The following is a 15910-nucleotide window of genomic DNA, read 5'->3' on the forward strand; positions in this document are numbered from 1 at the left end:
CATCGGAGCTTTGGGGGCGTTTTTGGGGAATTTGCGGCGCCTGGAAAGTCCTGGAAGGGCTGGGAATGTCGGAGGGAGCTGTGGCCCGGATCCCGTCGGGGTTGGATTCGGCCCCAGAGGGATTTTTCCAGCCCCTGGTGAGCAGCGGGAGGAGGAACCTCCTCCTTTTTTCTGTGGATTTCCTCCAAAATCGGAGCTCAGGAGGCTTTGGCCAGCAGGGATCGTCCCAGGAACATTCCAGAGCTCGTCTGGGATCAATTCTGTGATGTCACCAGATCTCTCATGGATCCTTCTCCAATGGGGACATTTTGGGGTTCATTTGGGATCATTCCGTGATGTCACCAGATATTCTGTGGATCCTTCTCCAATGGGGACATTCCAGAGCTCATTTGGGATCATTCCATGATGTCACCAAATCTCCCATAGATCTGCTCCGATGGGGACATTCCAGAGCTCGTCTGGGATCAATTCTGTGATGTCACCAGATCTTCCGTGGATCCTTCTCCAATGGGGACATTTTGGGGTTTATTTGGGATCATTCTGTGATGTCACCAGATATTCTGTGGATCTTCTCCAATGGGGACATTCCAGAGCTCATTTGGGATGATTCCATGATGGCACCACCAGATCTCCATGGATCCTCTCCAGTGGGGACATTTGGGATGATTCCATGATGGCACCACCAGATCTCCATGGATCCTCTCCAGTGGGGACATTTGGGATGATTCCATGATGTCACCACCAGATCTCCATGGATCCTCTCCACTGGGGACATTTGGGATGATTCCATGATGTCACCACCACCAGATCTCCATGGATCCTCTCCAGTGGGGACATTTGGGATGATTCCATGATGTCACCACCACCAGATCTCCATGGATCCTCTCCACTGGGGACATTTGGGATGATTCCATGATGGCACCACCAGATCTCCATGGATCCTCTCCACTGGGGACATTTGGGATGATTCCATGATGTCACCACCACCAGATCTCCATGGATCCTCTCCACTGGGGACATTTGGGATGATTCCATGATGGCACCACCAGATCTCCATGGATCCTCTCCACTGGGGACATTTGGGATGATTCCATGATGTCACCACCACCAGATCTCCCATGGATCCTCTCCAGTGGGGACATTCCAGGACAATCCCGTGGATCTGGGTCAACCCCAACTTTCCATAGGAATTTATTTTGGGTAGATTGGACAGGGAGGAGTTTCCATTTGCCCCTTTTCTGGTGGAATTTCCGTGTTTTTCTCCTTCCGTCGCGTTCGTTCCCCGGGAATGTCGGGGGACATTTGCCTGCCCAACGGTTGGGTTGGACCCGCCCTGGGTGCTCCTTGGAGCTGGAAGGGCCAAATTTGGCGCCGTTGGATGGATTTGGGGCCGTTGGATGGATTTGGGGCCGGGCTGGGACGTGGGGGATGGAATTCCCGCTTCCCCGTGTTTCCAGAGGGATTTTGGGGATCCAAACAGCTCCAGCAGCACCGGGGACCAGAAACTCCCAATTCTGGGCATCTCGTGGTCCTGGGGGACCGGTGAGGGTTGGGCCTGACCTTGGAGATCTCTTCCAACCATAACCATTCCACGATTCTTCTTTTCCAACCTTAATCATTCCATGGCTGAGAATTCCCATCATGGAGTTCCTCATGGTGCTGGGAACGACCCCGAACCCGCGCCGTCCGCGGCAGGAATCCCTGGGGTTGGGATTGAGTTGGGTTTAATTAGGTTGGGATGGATTGGTTTGAGTTCAGTTGGGTTGAGTTTGGTTTGATTCGGGTTGGGTTTGGTTGGGATGAATTTTGTTGAGCCGGACGTGGTTTGGTTGGATTTGGATGGATTGAGTTGGGTTTGGTTGAGTTGGGTGGGTTTGGTTTTGTTGAGTTGAGTTGGGTTTTGTTGTGTTGGGTTTCGATGGATTGAGTTGGGTTTGGTTGAGTTGGGTTGGGTTCGTTTCCATTGGGTTGGGTTGAGTTTTGTTGGGTTGTGTTGGATTGGGTTTGGTTGGGTTGAGTTGGGTTTGGATGAGTTGGGTTGGGTTTGGTTTTGTTGAGTTGAGTTGGCTTTTGTTGTGTTGGGTTTCGATGGATTGAGTTGGGTTTGGTTGGGTTGAGTTTTGTTGGGTTTGGTTAAGTTGGGTTGGGTTCGTTTTCGTTGAGTTGGGTTGGGTTTTGTTGGGTTTGGTTCAGTTTGGTTTGGATGGATTGAGTTGGTTTTGGTTGAGTTGGTTTGGGTTTGTTTTCATTTTTTTTGGGATGAGTTGAATTGGGTTGGGTTAAGTTGGGTTTGTTGGTTTGGATTGGATTTTGTTGGGTTGGCTTGGGTTAAGTTGGGTTTGTTGGTTTGCATTGGATTTTGTTGGGTTGGGTTGGGTTAAGTTGGGTTTGTTGGTTTGGATTGGATTTTGTTGGGTTGGGTTGGGTTGAGTTGGGTTTTGTTGAGTTGGGTTGAGTTGGAGGCCAACTCACCGGCAACCACCCAACCACCGTCCCGGCCACCGGGTGGGAATTTTGGGGGCCATTGTTGGGTTTGAGATGAAACTCTGGGATTTTGGGAATGTTGGGGGTTAAATTTCAGGATTTTGGGAATGTTGGGGGTTAAACTCTGGGATTTTGGGAACGTTGGGGGTTAAACTCTGGGATTTTGGGAATGTTGGGGTTGTTCCCCATTTTTTGTGGCTCCATCTCTCCCTGGAGCTGGGATAACGGGGTCACAGAGTGGGGATTTTGGGGATGTGGAGCAGGGATTTTGGGGATGTGGAGCAGGGATTTTTGGGATGTGGAGCAGGGATTTTTGGGAATGTGGAGCAGGGATTTTTGGGGATGTGGAGCAGGGATTTTTGGGATGTGGAGCAGGGATTTTTGGGATGTGGAGCAGGATTTTTGGGGATGTGGAGCAGGGATTTTGGAATGTGGAGCAGGGATTTTTGGGGATGTGGAGCAGGGATTTTTGGGGATGTGGAGCAGGGATTTTTGGGGATGTGGAGCAGGATTTTTGGTGATGTGGAGCGGGGATTTTTGGGATGTGGAGCAGGGATTTTGGGGATGTGGAGCAGGGATTTTTGGGAATGTGGAGCAGGGATTTTTGGGGCTGTGGAGCAGGGATTTTGGAATGTGGAGCAGGGATTTTTGGGGATGTGGAGCAGGGATTTTTGGGGATGTGGAGCAGGATTTTTGGTGATGTGGAGCGGGGATTTTTGGGATGTGGAGCAGGGATTTTTGGGGATGTGGAGCAGGGATTTTTGGGGCTGTGGAGCAGGGATTTTGGGGATGTGGAGCAGGGATTTTGGGATGTGGAGCAGGGATTTTTGGGATGTGGAGCAGGGATTTTTGGGGATGTGGAGCAGGGATTTTGGGGATGTGGAGCAGGATTTTTGGTGATGTGGAGCGGGGATTTTTGGGATGTGGAGCAGGGATTTTTGGGGATGTGGAGCAGGGATTTTTGGGAATGTGGAGCGGGGATTTTTGGGGCTGTGGAGCAGGGATTTTGGAATGTGGAGCAGGGATTTTTGGGGATGTGGAGCAGGGATTTTTTTGGGCGGGATTTTTGGGAATGTGGAGCGGGGATTTTTGGGGGTGTGGAGCAGGGATTTTGGAATGTGGAGCAGGATTTTTGGGGATGTGGAGCAGGGATTTTTGGGGATGTGGAGCAGGGATTTTGGGGATGTGGAGCAGGGATTTTGGGGAGGGAGCAGGATTTTTGGGGATGTGGAGCAGGATTTTTGGGGACGTGGAGCAGGGATTTTTGGGGATGTGGAGCAGGATTTTTGGGGACGTGGAGCAGGGATTTTTGGGGATATGGAACAGGGATTTTGGGGATGTGGAGCAGGGATTTTTGGGGATGTGGAGCAGGGATTTTGGGGTGGTTGGGAGTTTTTGGGATGTGGAGCAGGGATTTTGGGGATGTGGAGCAGGGATTTTGGGGATGTGGAGCAGGGATTTTGGGGACGCAGAGCAGGGATTTTTGGGGATGTGGAGCAGGGATTTTTTGGGGATGTGGAGCAGGATTTTGGAATGTGGAGCAGGGATTTTGGGGACTCAGAGCAGGGATTTTGGGGACTCAGAGCAGGGATTTTTGGGGATGTGGAGCAGGGATTTTTGGGAATGTGGAGCAGGGATTTTTGGGGATGTGGAACAGGGATTTTTGGGTGTGTGGAGCAGGGATTTTTGGGGATTTGGAGCAGGGATTTTTGGGAATGTGGAGCAGGGATTTTGGGGATGTGGAGCAGGGATTTTTGGGGATGTGGAGCAGGGATTTTGGGGATGTAGAGTAGGGATTTTGGGGATGTGGAGCAGGGATTTTGGGAATGTGGAGCAGGGATTTTTGGGGATTTGGAGCAGGGATTTTTGGGAATGTGGAGCAGGGATTTTGGAATGTGGAGCAGGGATTTTTGGGGATGTGGAGCAGGGATTTTTGGGGATGTGGAGCAGGGATTTTGGGGATGTAGAGTAGGGATTTTGGGGATGTGGAGCAGGGATTTTTGGGGATGTGGAGCGGGGATTTTGGAATGTGGAAGGGGGATTTTTGGGAACGTGTCTCCGTTCTGGAGCTCTCCCCAGAGCAGGGATAACGGGATCTCCCGCAGCTTTCCCGTTAAACTCCTTAGCAGCGATTATCCGCCGGACGCTGCTCCGGCCCCGAGCCCTCCCCGAGCCAGGCTGGCAAATCCGGCTCTAATCCGGCCTCGGCTGTGCCAGGACCAGCCCTGGGAGTGTTCCCAGCCACCCCAGGCTGAGGTTTTCCTGGGAATTCCCTCCTGGCTGTGCTGACCCCCTGTTCTCGTCCTGTTTTCCAGATGAGCCCGACGCCGCCCTCTCCGGAGCCGTCCCGGCCGCGGCTCAGCGCACACAGCTCGGGTGAGTTCTGAGGCACGGAGCAGCCAGCGGCCCCCAGGCCACCCCAGGCCATCCTGGAGCCATCCCAGGTCCTCCCAGGCCATCAGAGGCCACCCTGGAGCCATCCCAGGTCACCCTGGAGCCATCCCAGGTCACCCTGGAGTGATTCCAGTTCCCCCCAGGCCATCCCAGTCCACCCTGGAGCCACCCCAGTTCCTCCCAGGCCATCCCAGTTCACCCTGGAGTGAGCCAAGGTTACCCTGGAGTGATTCCAGTTCACCCCAGGCCATCACAGTTCACCCCAGGCCATCCCAGTTCCTCCCAGGCCATCCCAGTTCCCCCTGGAGCCATCCCAGGTCACCCTGGAGCCATCCCAGGTCACCCTGGAGTGATCCCAGTTCCCTTTGGAGCCATCCCAGTTCCTCCCAGGCCATCCCAGTTCACCCTGGAGCCATCCCAGGTCACCCTGGATCTATCCCAGTTCCCTTTGGATCCATCCCAGTTCCCTTTGGATCCATCCCAGTTCACCCTGGGAACATCCTGGTTGTCTTTTCCCATAACCCCTGTTTTTCACCCCAAAATTCCCCTCCAGCCCCACAAATGAGGAGCAGCTGGAATTCCCGAGGGCTCCGCCAGCCATGGCAGGGTGGGAAGGGCTGGATTTGTGTCCACCCCAGATTTTTGGCAGGGTGGGAAGGGCTGGATTTGTGTCCGCCCCAGATTTTTGGGAGGGTGGGAAGGGCTGGATTTGTGTCCCCCCAGATTTTTGGGAGGGTGGGAAGGGCTGGATTTGTGTCCCCCCAGATTTTTGGGAGGGTGGGAAGGGCTGGATTTGTGTCCACCCCAAATTTTTGGGAGGGTGGGAAGGGATGGATTTGTGTCCACCCCAAATTGTCGGGAATCCCCCACAAACCCTTCAACCCCACTCCCAGCAAACGTTGATATTTCCCCAAACCCCCGTTTTTCACCCCAAAATTCCCTTGCAGCCCGGCGCCCGAGGAGCAGCCGGCGTTCCCGCAGGCGCTGTTCCGCCCGCTGCCCGTGGCCGTGTCCTGGGGCACCGACCAAAGCACTTTAGAGCCGCGGCCCGGCCCCGGCCGCTCGCCGGGCAGCGCCGCCACCGCCCGAGGCGCGGACGATGGCCACTGGCTCGGGCCACTGGACGGACACTGGCCCGAAGCCACCGGACGGCGGCCACCGGGTTGGGCCACCAGACAGCGGCCACTGGGCTGAGCCAGGGGACGGGCACCGGGCCGAGGCACCGGACTGGGCCGAGGCACCGGACGACGGGCACCAGGCCGAGCCACCGGACGATGGCCACCGGCTCGGGCCAGCGGACGGCCACCGGACCGAGGCAGCGCCGTGCCCGGAGGAGAAGCACCCCCAGAAGGAACCAAAGCACCCGGAAGGGCTCGGGGCGTCCAGCGGCTGGAGTGGATCTCCAGGAGCCCCAGCCCGTCCTTCCAGGACCCGCAGCCGGCACCGGACGCGCCCGGCTCGGCCTCGGGCCGGGAAGCGGCGCCGGCGTCGCGCAGAGCCAAAGCCAAAACCTCGGTGAGCGGCCGGAGGAGATCGGAGCCGGACGCCGCGGCCGAGTGGACGCTGCCCAAGCTGGACGTGGTGGTGGCCAAGCAGTCGTGGACGGTGAACGCCGAGGACTCGGTGGAGCGGCTGCTGCCGGAGCCGGCCGAGGTGCGGCCGTACGTGTGCGGGGTGCTGCTGGAGGAGCCCCCCAAGGACGAGGAGCTGGGGCAGGAGGAGAACCCCCCGAGCGTGTTCACCTGCATCGAGTGCAGCATCTACTTCCGCCGCAAGGAGCACCTGCTGGAGCACATGCTGCAGCACAACCGCAGCGCCGACGCGCCCGCCTGCCGCTTCTGCTGCGGCGAGTGCGGCTGGGCCTTCGCCGAGCCCGCGGCGCTGGAGCGGCACAGGAGGCTCCACCAGGAGTCCCGCGAGAAGATCATCGAGGAGATCCAGAAGCTGAACGAGTTCCCCGATGAGGGACGCGAGGCGCGGCTGCAGTGCCCCAAGTGCGTTTTCGGCACCAACTCCTCCAAGATCTTCGTGCAGCACGCCAAGATGCACGTCAAGGAGAGGAAGGAGAGTGCCTCAAGGAGCTCCAGCCTCTTCGGGGACGCCGCCGGGCACGGCCTCTACAAACCCTTCCAAACCGAGGAGCTGCCGGCGGCGCCGCCACCCGGCAAAGCGCCGAGCGCCTGCGTGCTCTGCGGCTTCCCGGCGCCCACCGAGCACATCCTCAGGGAGCACCTGAGGTACGCCCACTCCCACTTCTCCTGGCAGCCCGAGAGCTTCGAGGAGGACCCCAACCAGCCCGGCACCTCCCGCGGCTCCTACAGCCCCGGCCGGCCCGGCCGCTTCGCCGACGCCGAGGCTTTCGGCAAAAGCGAGAGGAGCTTCTCGGAGCGGCTCCTCCCGGGAGGTTCTTCCATCTATGACCCCACGCCGCCCGCCTTCGGTCACCCCAGGCCGGACAAGAGCGACCAAGGGGCCACCAAGAAGGAGCCGCACGGGTTCCACCACGCCAGGAAGGCGGCGCCGTATTCCCACCAAAGCTCGGCCTTGGCCGCGTTCTCCTCGCCCAAAGGCTTCTCGCACTCGGCGCTGCAGCAGCTGAGGAAGAGAGCGGCCACCCAGCAGCTGGAGGGGGACGGGGACAACCTCCGCGGCCACCACGCGGCGCTGGAGGAGCTGCGGCACAGGTGGGCGGCGGAGGAGATGGAGCTGGGCCACAGCAGGGCCACCAGCGGCGCCGTCACCGTCCCTCGGGCCGCGCTGGAGCTCAAGAGAACCTTCAGGGCCACCCTGAGGGCCACGGACCCGGCGGTGGCCTCGGAGGAGCAGCGGCAGCAGCTGAGGATGACGGTGCCCGTGGTGGTCCTGGAGGAGATGAGCGCCCACCCCAGGGCGGCCAAGAGGCCGCGGGGGAAGCCCCTCAAGAAGAAGCTTCTCCCGCCGCGGGGGGAGTTCCTGCTGGAGGAACCTCCTCTCCCCTTGGACGTTCTGCTGCTGGACGCCCCTCTGGAGGGTCCCCTGGAGCTGGAGGAGCTGCTGGACTCGGAGGCCACCATGCTGAAGAACGAGGAGAGGAAGTGTCCCTACTGCCCCGACCGCTTCCACAACGGCATCGGCCTGGCCAACCACGTGCGCGGCCACCTCAACCGCGTCGGCGTCAGCTACAACGTGCGGCACTTCATCTCCGCCGAGGAGGTCAAGGCCATCGAGCAGAAGTTCTCCTTCCAGAAGAAGAAGAAAAAAGGTAGTTTGTACCAAATTCCTGATTCTCGGAGGTCCCAACAGGGAGGTCTTCTGCTCCCACCTGGCAGGGTGGGCTCTGGGGTTTGGGGGGCTACAGGCCCACAGGTCTTGGTGGTCATGGTGGCCACAAACCCACCTGGGCATCTGACCTGAGGTCTTGGTGGCCTTCATGGCCACAAACCCACCTGGGCATCTGACCTGAGGTCTTGGTGGTCATGGTGGCCACAAACCCACCTGGACATCTGACCACAGGTCTTGGTGGCCCTCATGGCCACAAACCCACCTGGACATCTGACCTGAGGTCTTGGTGGTCATGGTGGCCACAAACCCACCTGGACATCTGACCACAGCTCTTGGTGGCCCTCATGGCCACAAACCCACCTGGACATCTGACCTGAGGTCTTGGTGGTCATGGTGGCCACAAACCCACCTGGACATCTGACCTGAGGTCTTGGTGGCCCTGGTGGCCACAAACCCACCTGGGCATCTGACCTGAGCTCTTGGTGGCCCTCATGGCCACAAACCCACCTGGGCATCTGACCTGAGGTCTTGGTGGTCATGGTGGCCACAAACCCACCTGGACATCTGACCACAGGTCTTGGTGGTCCTGGTGGCCACAAACCCATCTGGACATCTGACCACAGCTCTTGGTGGCCCTGGTTGCTACAAACCCACCTGGACATCTGACCTGGGGTGGATTTTAGGGGTTTTTCAGCGTTTCTGGGTGGGTTTTTTGGGTTCCTCATGGGTTTTTTGATATCCTGGTGGGGTTTTTTTGTGATTTTTTGGTTCCTGGTGGTTTTTGGTGGCCCTGATCCCACCTCTCCTCCTCTTTCCAGTGGCCAACTTTGACCTGGGCACCTTCAGCCTCATGGGGTGGATTTTGGCTTTTTTTTTTTGGTGTTTCTGGGTGGGTTTTTTGGGTTCCTGGTGGTTTTTTTGGGTTCCTGGTGGTTTTTTTTTTGGGTTCCTGGTGGTTTTTTTGGGTTCCTGGTGGTTTTTTTTGGGTTCTTGGTGGGGGTTTTTTGATTTTTTTTGGTTCCTGGTGGTTTTTTTGGGTTCCTGGTGGGGTTTTTTTGGGTTTTTTGGGTTCCTGGTGGTTTTTTTGGGTTCCTGGTGGTTTTTTTTGGGTTCTTGATGGGGTTTTTTTGGTTTTTTTTGGGTTCCTGGTGGGGGTTTTTTTGGGTTCCTGGTGGGGTTTTTTTGGGGTTTTTTGGGTTCCTGGTGGGGGTTTTTTTGGGTTCTTGATGGGGTTTTTTTGGGTTCTTGATGAGGTTTTTTTGGTTTTTTTGGGTTCCTGGTGGTTTTTTGGGTTCCTGGTGGGGTTTTTTTGGGTTTTTGGGTTCGTGGTGGGTTTTTTTGGGTTCCTGGTGATGGTTTTTTGGGTTTTTTGGGTCCCTGGTGGTTTTTTTTGGGATTTTTGAGATCCTGGTGGTTTTTGGTGGCCCTGATCCCACCACTGACCTCTCCTCCTCTTTCCAGTGGCCAACTTCGACCCGGGCACGTTCAGCCTGATGCGCTGCGAGTTCTGCGGGGCGGGGTTCGACACGAGGGCGGGGCTGTCGAGCCACGCCCGCGCCCACCTGCGCGACTTCGGCATCACCAACTGGGAGCTCACCGTGTCCCCCATCCACATCCTCAAAGAGCTCCTGGCCACCGCCCCCGAGCACCCGGCGCTGCTGCGCGCCATGGGGCCCTCGCCGGGCCGGGACCTCCACCGGGACCTCCACCGGGACCTCCACCGGGACCTCCACCAAGATCTTCACCAAGATCTTCACCAGGGTCTCCACCAAGATCTCCACCATGATCTCCATCATGATCTCCACCAAGATCTTCATCAAGATCTCCATCAAGATCTTCATCAAGATCACCATGATCTTCATCAGGATCTCCATCATGATCTCCACCACGATCTCCACCGGGATCTCCACCGGGATCTCCACCGCGATCAGCCGAAATCGGCGCCGTTCCCGCCGCCCTGGGGGGACGAGGTCCTGCAGCCCTGCAGGGACGGTGAGAGACCCAAAAATGGGGAAAAAAATCGGGATTTTGGGGCAGGTTTGGGATCCATGTGGGGTTTGGGTTTGGGATGAGATTTTGGGTGTTGGATTTGGGGGATTTTTTGGGATCAATTTGGTGGTTTTGGGATGAATTTGGGGTTTGGGTTTTGGGATGAGTTTTCTGCGTTGGATTTTGGGGATTTTTGTTGGAAAAGGGTCGGGAATTCTGTGGGATGGAGGTTTCGGTGGTTTTGGGGTTTTTGGGATCCGTTTGGGGTTTGGGATTTTGGGATCAGCCGAAATCGGCGCCGTTCCCGCCGCCCTGGGGGGACGAGGTCCTGCAGCCCTGCAGGGACGGTGAGAGACCCAAAAATGGGGAAAAAAATCGGGATTTTGGGGCAGGTTTGGGGGTTTTGGGATCGATTTGGGGTTTGGGTTGCCACTTCTGGAATGAATTTGGAGTTTGGGTTTTGATTTGGGGTTTGGGTTTTGGGATGAGTTTTCGGCGTTGGATTTTGGGGATTTTTTGGGATCAATTTGGGGGTTTTGGGGGTTTTGGAGTTTGGGTTCTGGGATGAGATTTTGGAGTCAGATTTGGGGAATTTTTGGGATCAATTTGGTGGTTTTGGGATCGATTTGGGGTTTGGGTTGGCGCTTTTGGGATGAATTTGGGGTTTGGGTTTTGATTTGGCGTTTGGGTTTTGGGATGAGATTTTGGGTGTTGGATTTTGGGGATTTTTGTTGGAAAAGGGTCAGGAATTCAGTGGGATCGGCCCAGGATGGAAATTGGGGTGGTTTCGGTGGTTTTGGGGTTTTTGGGATCCATTTGGGGCAGGTTTGGGATCCATGTGGGGTTTGGGTTTTGGGATGAGATTTTGGAGTCACATTTTGGGTGTTGGATTTTGGGGAATTTTTTGGGATCAATTTGGGGGTTTTGGGATCGATTTGGGGTTTGGGTTGCCACTTCTGGGATGAATTTGGAGTTTGGGTTTTGATTTGGGGTTTGAGTTTTGGGATGATTTTTCGGTGTTGGATTTTGGGGATTTTTTGGGATAAATTTGGGGGTTTTGGGGCTTTTGGAGTTTGGGTTCTGGGATGAGATTTTGGAGTCAGATTTGGGGAATTTTTGGGATCAATTTGGTGGTTTTGGGATCGATTTGGGGTTTGGGTTGCCACTTCTGGGATGAATTTGGAGTTTGGGTTTTGGGTTTTGGGATGAGATTTTGGGTGTTGGATTTTGGGGATTTTTGTTGGCAAAGGGTCAGGAATTCAATGGGATCGGCCCAGGATGGAAATTGGGGTGGTTTCGGTGGTTTTGGGGTTTTTGGGATCCATTTGGGGCAGGTTTGGGATCCATGTGGGGTTTGGGTTTTGGGATGAGATTTTGGAGTCACATTTTGGGTGTTGGATTTTGGGGATTTTTGGGGATCAATTTGGGGGTTTTGGGATGAATTTGGAGTTTGGGTTCTGGGATGAGATTTTGGAGTCAGATTTTGGGGAATTTTTTGGGATCAATTTGGTGGTTTTGGGATCGATTTGGGGTTTGGGTTGCCACTTCTGGAATGAATTTGGAATTTGGGTTTTGATTTGGGGTTTGGGTTTTGGGATGAGTTTTCGGTGTTGGATTTTGGGGATTTTTTGGGATAAATTTGGGGGTTTTGGAGTTTGGGTTCTGGGATGAGATTTTGGAGTCAGATTTTGGGGAATTTTTGGGATCAATTTGGTGGTTTTGGGATCGATTTGGGGTTTGGGTTGGCGCTTTTGGGATGAATTTGGGGTTTGGGTTTTGATTTGGCGTTTGGGTTTTGGGATGAGATTTTGGGTGTTGGATTTTGGGGATTTTTGTTGGAAAAGGGTCAGGAATTCAATGGGATCGGCCCAGGATGGAAATTGGGGTGGTTTCGGTGGTTTTGGGGTTTTTGGGATCCATTTGGGGCAGGTTTGGGATCCATGTGGGGTTTGGGTTTTGGGATGAGATTTTGGAGTCACATTTTGGGTGTTGGATTTTGGGGATTTTTGGGGATCAATTTGGGGGTTTTGGGGGTTTTGGAGTTTGGGTTCTGGGATGAGATTTTGGAGTCAGATTTTGGGGAATTTTTTGGGATCAATTTGGTGGTTTTGGGATCGATTTGGGGTTTGGGTTGGCGCTTTTGGGATGAATTTGGAATTTGGGTTTTGATTTGGGGTTTGGGTTTTGGGATGAGTTTTCGGTGTTGGATTTTGGGGATTTTTTGGGATAAATTTGGGGGTTTTGGAGTTTGGGTTCTGGGATGAGATTTTGGAGTCAGATTTTGGGGAATTTTTGGGATCAATTTGGTGGTTTTGGGATCGATTTGGGGTTTGGGTTGGCGCTTTTGGGATGAATTTGGGGTTTGGGTTTTGATTTGGCGTTTGGGTTTTGGGATGAGATTTTGGGTGTTGGATTTTGGGGATTTTTGTTGGAAAAGGGTCAGGAATTCAATGGGATCGGCCCAGGATGGAAATTGGGGTGGTTTCGGTGGTTTTGGGGTTTTTGGGATCCATTTGGGGCAGGTTTGGGATCCATGTGGGGTTTGGGTTTTGGGATGAGATTTTGGAGTCACATTTTGGGTGTTGGATTTTGGGGATTTTTGGGGATCAATTTGGTGGTTTTGGGATGGATTTGGAGTTTGGGTTCTGGGATGAGATTTTGGAGTCAGATTTTGGGGAATTTTTTGGGATCAATTTGGTGGTTTTGGGATCGATTTGGGGTTTGGGTTGCCACTTCTGGAATGAATTTGGAGTTTGGGTTTTGATTTGGGGTTTGGGTTTTGGGATGAGTTTTCGGCGTTGGATTTTGGGGATTTTTTGGGATAAATTTGGGGGTTTTGGGGGTTTTGGAGTTTGGGTTCTGGGATGAGATTTTGGAGTCAGATTTGGGGATTTTTTGGGATCAATTTGGGTGTTTTGGGATCGATTTGGGCTTTGGGTTGCCACTTCTGGAATGAATTTGGAATTTGGGTTTTGATTTGGGTTTTGAGTTTTGGGATGAGTTTTCGGCGTTGGATTTTGGGAATTTTTTGGGATAAATTTGGGGGTTTTGGGGGTTTTGGAGTTTGGGTTCTGGGATGAGATTTTGGAGTCAGATTTTGGGGAATTTTTTGGGATCAATTTGGTGGTTTTGGGATCGATTTGGGGTTTGGGTTGCCGCTTTTGGGATGAATTTGGGGTTTGGGTTTTGATTTGGGGTTTGAGTTTTGGGATGAGTTTTCGGCGATGGATTTTGGGGATTTTTGTTGGCAAAGGGTCAGGAATTCAATGGGATCGGCCCAGGATGGAAATTGGGGTGGTTTCGGTGGTTTTGGGGTTTTTGGGATCCATTTGGGGCAGGTTTGGGATCCATGTGGGGTTTGGGTTTTGGGATGAGATTTTGGAGTCACATTTTGGGTGTTGGATTTTGGGGATTTTTGGGGATCAATTTGGGGGTTTTGGGATGAATTTGGAGTTTGGGTTCTGGGATGAGATTTTGGAGTCAGATTTTGGGGAATTTTTTGGGATCAATTTGGTGGTTTTGGGATCGATTTGGGGTTTGGGTTGCCACTTCTGGGATGAATTTGGAGTTTGGGTTTTGGGTTTTGGGATGAGATTTTGGGTGTTGGATTTTGGGGATTTTTGTTGGCAAAGGGTCAGGAATTCAATGGGATCGGCCCAGGATGGAAATTGGGGTGGTTTTGGTGGTTTTGGGGTTTTTGGGATCCATTTGGGGCAGGTTTGGGATCCATGTGGGGTTTGGGTTTTGGGATGAGATTTTGGAGTCACATTTTGGGTGTTGGATTTTGGGGATTTTTGGGGATCAATTTGGGGGTTTTGGGGGTTTTGGAGTTTGGGTTCTGGGATGAGATTTTGGAGTCAGATTTGGGGAATTTTTGGGATCAATTTGGTGGTTTTGGGATCGATTTGGGGTTTGGGTTGGCGCTTTTGGGATGAATTTGGGGTTTGGGTTTTGATTTGGGGTTTGGGTTTTGGGATGAGTTTCCGGTGTTGGATTTTGGGGAATTTTTGGGTTTAATTTGGTGGTTTTGGGGGTTTTGGGATCGAGTTTGGGTTTGGGTTGCCGCTTTTGGGATGAATTTGGGGTTTGGGTTTTGGGATGAGTTTTTAGCGTCAGATTTTGGGGATTTTGGGGATAAATTTGGTGGTTTTGGTGGTTTTGGGATCGATGTGGGGTTTGGGTTTTGGGATGAGATTTTGGAGTCAGATTTTGGGGAATTTTGGGGTTTAATTTGGTGGTTTTGGGGGGTTTTGGGATCAAGTTTGGGTTTGGGTTTTGGGATGAGTTTTCAGTGTTGGATTTGGGGGATTTTTGGGGTTTAATTTGGTGGTTTTGGGGGGTTTTGGGATGAATTTGGGGTTTGGGGACTGGAGGAGGAGCCCCCCTGCATCCTGGTTTGGGATTTTGGGGATTTCCATTGCAAATCCCGAATATTTCAGTTCCAAACCCACCAAATCCGGGATATTTGAATCCCCAAATCCACCATATCTGGGATATTGCCAATTCCCAAACACAAATTCCCCTGAAAATCCCCCAAAATCCCCCCAAATTCCCCAATTTTCCCCAAAATTTCCTCCAAATTCCCCCAAATTCCCTCTTTTCCCCAAAAAATTCCCTCTTTCCCCCAAATTTCCCCCTTTTTTCACCCCAAATCCCAGAAATTCCCCTTTTCCCCCCCAAAATTCCCCCCTACACTTCCCAATTTCCCCAAGAATTCCAAAAATTCCCCTTTTTTCCCCCATATCCCCCCCAAAATTTCCCAATTCCTCCCAAAAATCCCAGAAATTCCCTTTCCCCCCCCAAAATCCCCAATTTCCAAAAAAATGCCCCAATTTCCACCCAAAATCCCCCAGTTTCTCCCCAAGAATTTCAAAATTACCCTAATTTCCCCCAAAATTCCCTATTCCCCAAAAAGTTCTCCCCAAATTCCCCCTTTTCCACTCCAAATCCCCAAAATTCCCCTTTTTCCCCCCAAAAATCCCCCCTAGATTTTCCAATTTCCCCCAGAATCCCCTAATTTCCCCCAAGAGTTCCCAAAATCCCCCAAGAGTTCCCAAAATCCCCCAATTTCCCCCCAAAATCCCCCAATTTCCCCCAGGAATTCCCCAAATCCCCCAAGAATTCCCGTTTTTCCCCCAATTTCCCCCCCCAAAATCCCCCAATTTCCCCCCAAACCCCTCAATTTCTCCCCCAGAATTCCCAAAATTCCCATTTTCCCCCCAAAAATCCCCCAAAATTTCCCTTTTTTTCCCCCCCCACCAAAAATTCCCCAAACCCCCCCCGAAGCTCGGCGCTCGGCCGCTCTCCCCTGGCCGCCGGGGCCGCTCTCTCGGCGCTCTCGGCGCTCGGCCGCGCGGCCTGGCGGGCGCCCCGCGTGCGCCGTGCCCAAGATGGCGGCCTCCACCTCGGCCTCGGCCGCCGCCTCCCCGCCGCCCAAAGTCACCAAAGCGGCGGCGGCTCCGCGGCCCCGCGACCGCGACCGCGGCGGGGACGGCGACCCCGAGCCCCCGGCCGCGCCCGAGCCGGGTGAGCGCGCCCTTTCCCGCCCCGCCGGCCCCGCCCCGCCGAGCCCGGGCCCGCCCGCGCCCCCCATCCGCCCCCCATCCCCTCAGCGCCCCCGGGCCCCCTCACGGATCCGCCCCGCGCCGGGCCCGCTTCGGCCGGGCCGAGGCTCCGGGGCAGGGCGGCGGGCGAGCGCCGCGGGGCTCCGGGAGGCCGCGGCCGAGCAGCCGCCGCCCTCCTTTGTCCCGGCCCCGGCCCCGCTTTGTCCCCGCGGGACCCC

The 15910-nt window shown here is 54.4% G+C and overlaps 1 protein-coding gene across 1 annotated transcript in view; it reads left to right on the forward strand.

Annotated features, from left to right (window-relative positions):
* Positions 1–1457: 1457 nt before the first annotated feature.
* Positions 1458–15910, forward strand: part of LOC115915847 (protein Wiz-like) — a gene marked incomplete at its 5' end in the record, with an annotated part of 32367 nt that continues 17914 nt past the window's right edge. The window contains 5 exon segments of the mRNA XM_030969562.1: positions 1458–1542; positions 4800–4860; positions 5826–8122; positions 9601–9853; positions 10384–10475. Coding sequence (XP_030825422.1) covers positions 1458–1542; positions 4800–4860; positions 5826–8122; positions 9601–9853; positions 10384–10475 — 2788 coding nt within the window.

Source organism: Camarhynchus parvulus, unplaced genomic scaffold (assembly GCF_901933205.1).
Source record: "Camarhynchus parvulus unplaced genomic scaffold, STF_HiC, whole genome shotgun sequence".
NCBI classification, from domain to species: domain Eukaryota; kingdom Metazoa; phylum Chordata; class Aves; order Passeriformes; family Thraupidae; genus Camarhynchus; species Camarhynchus parvulus.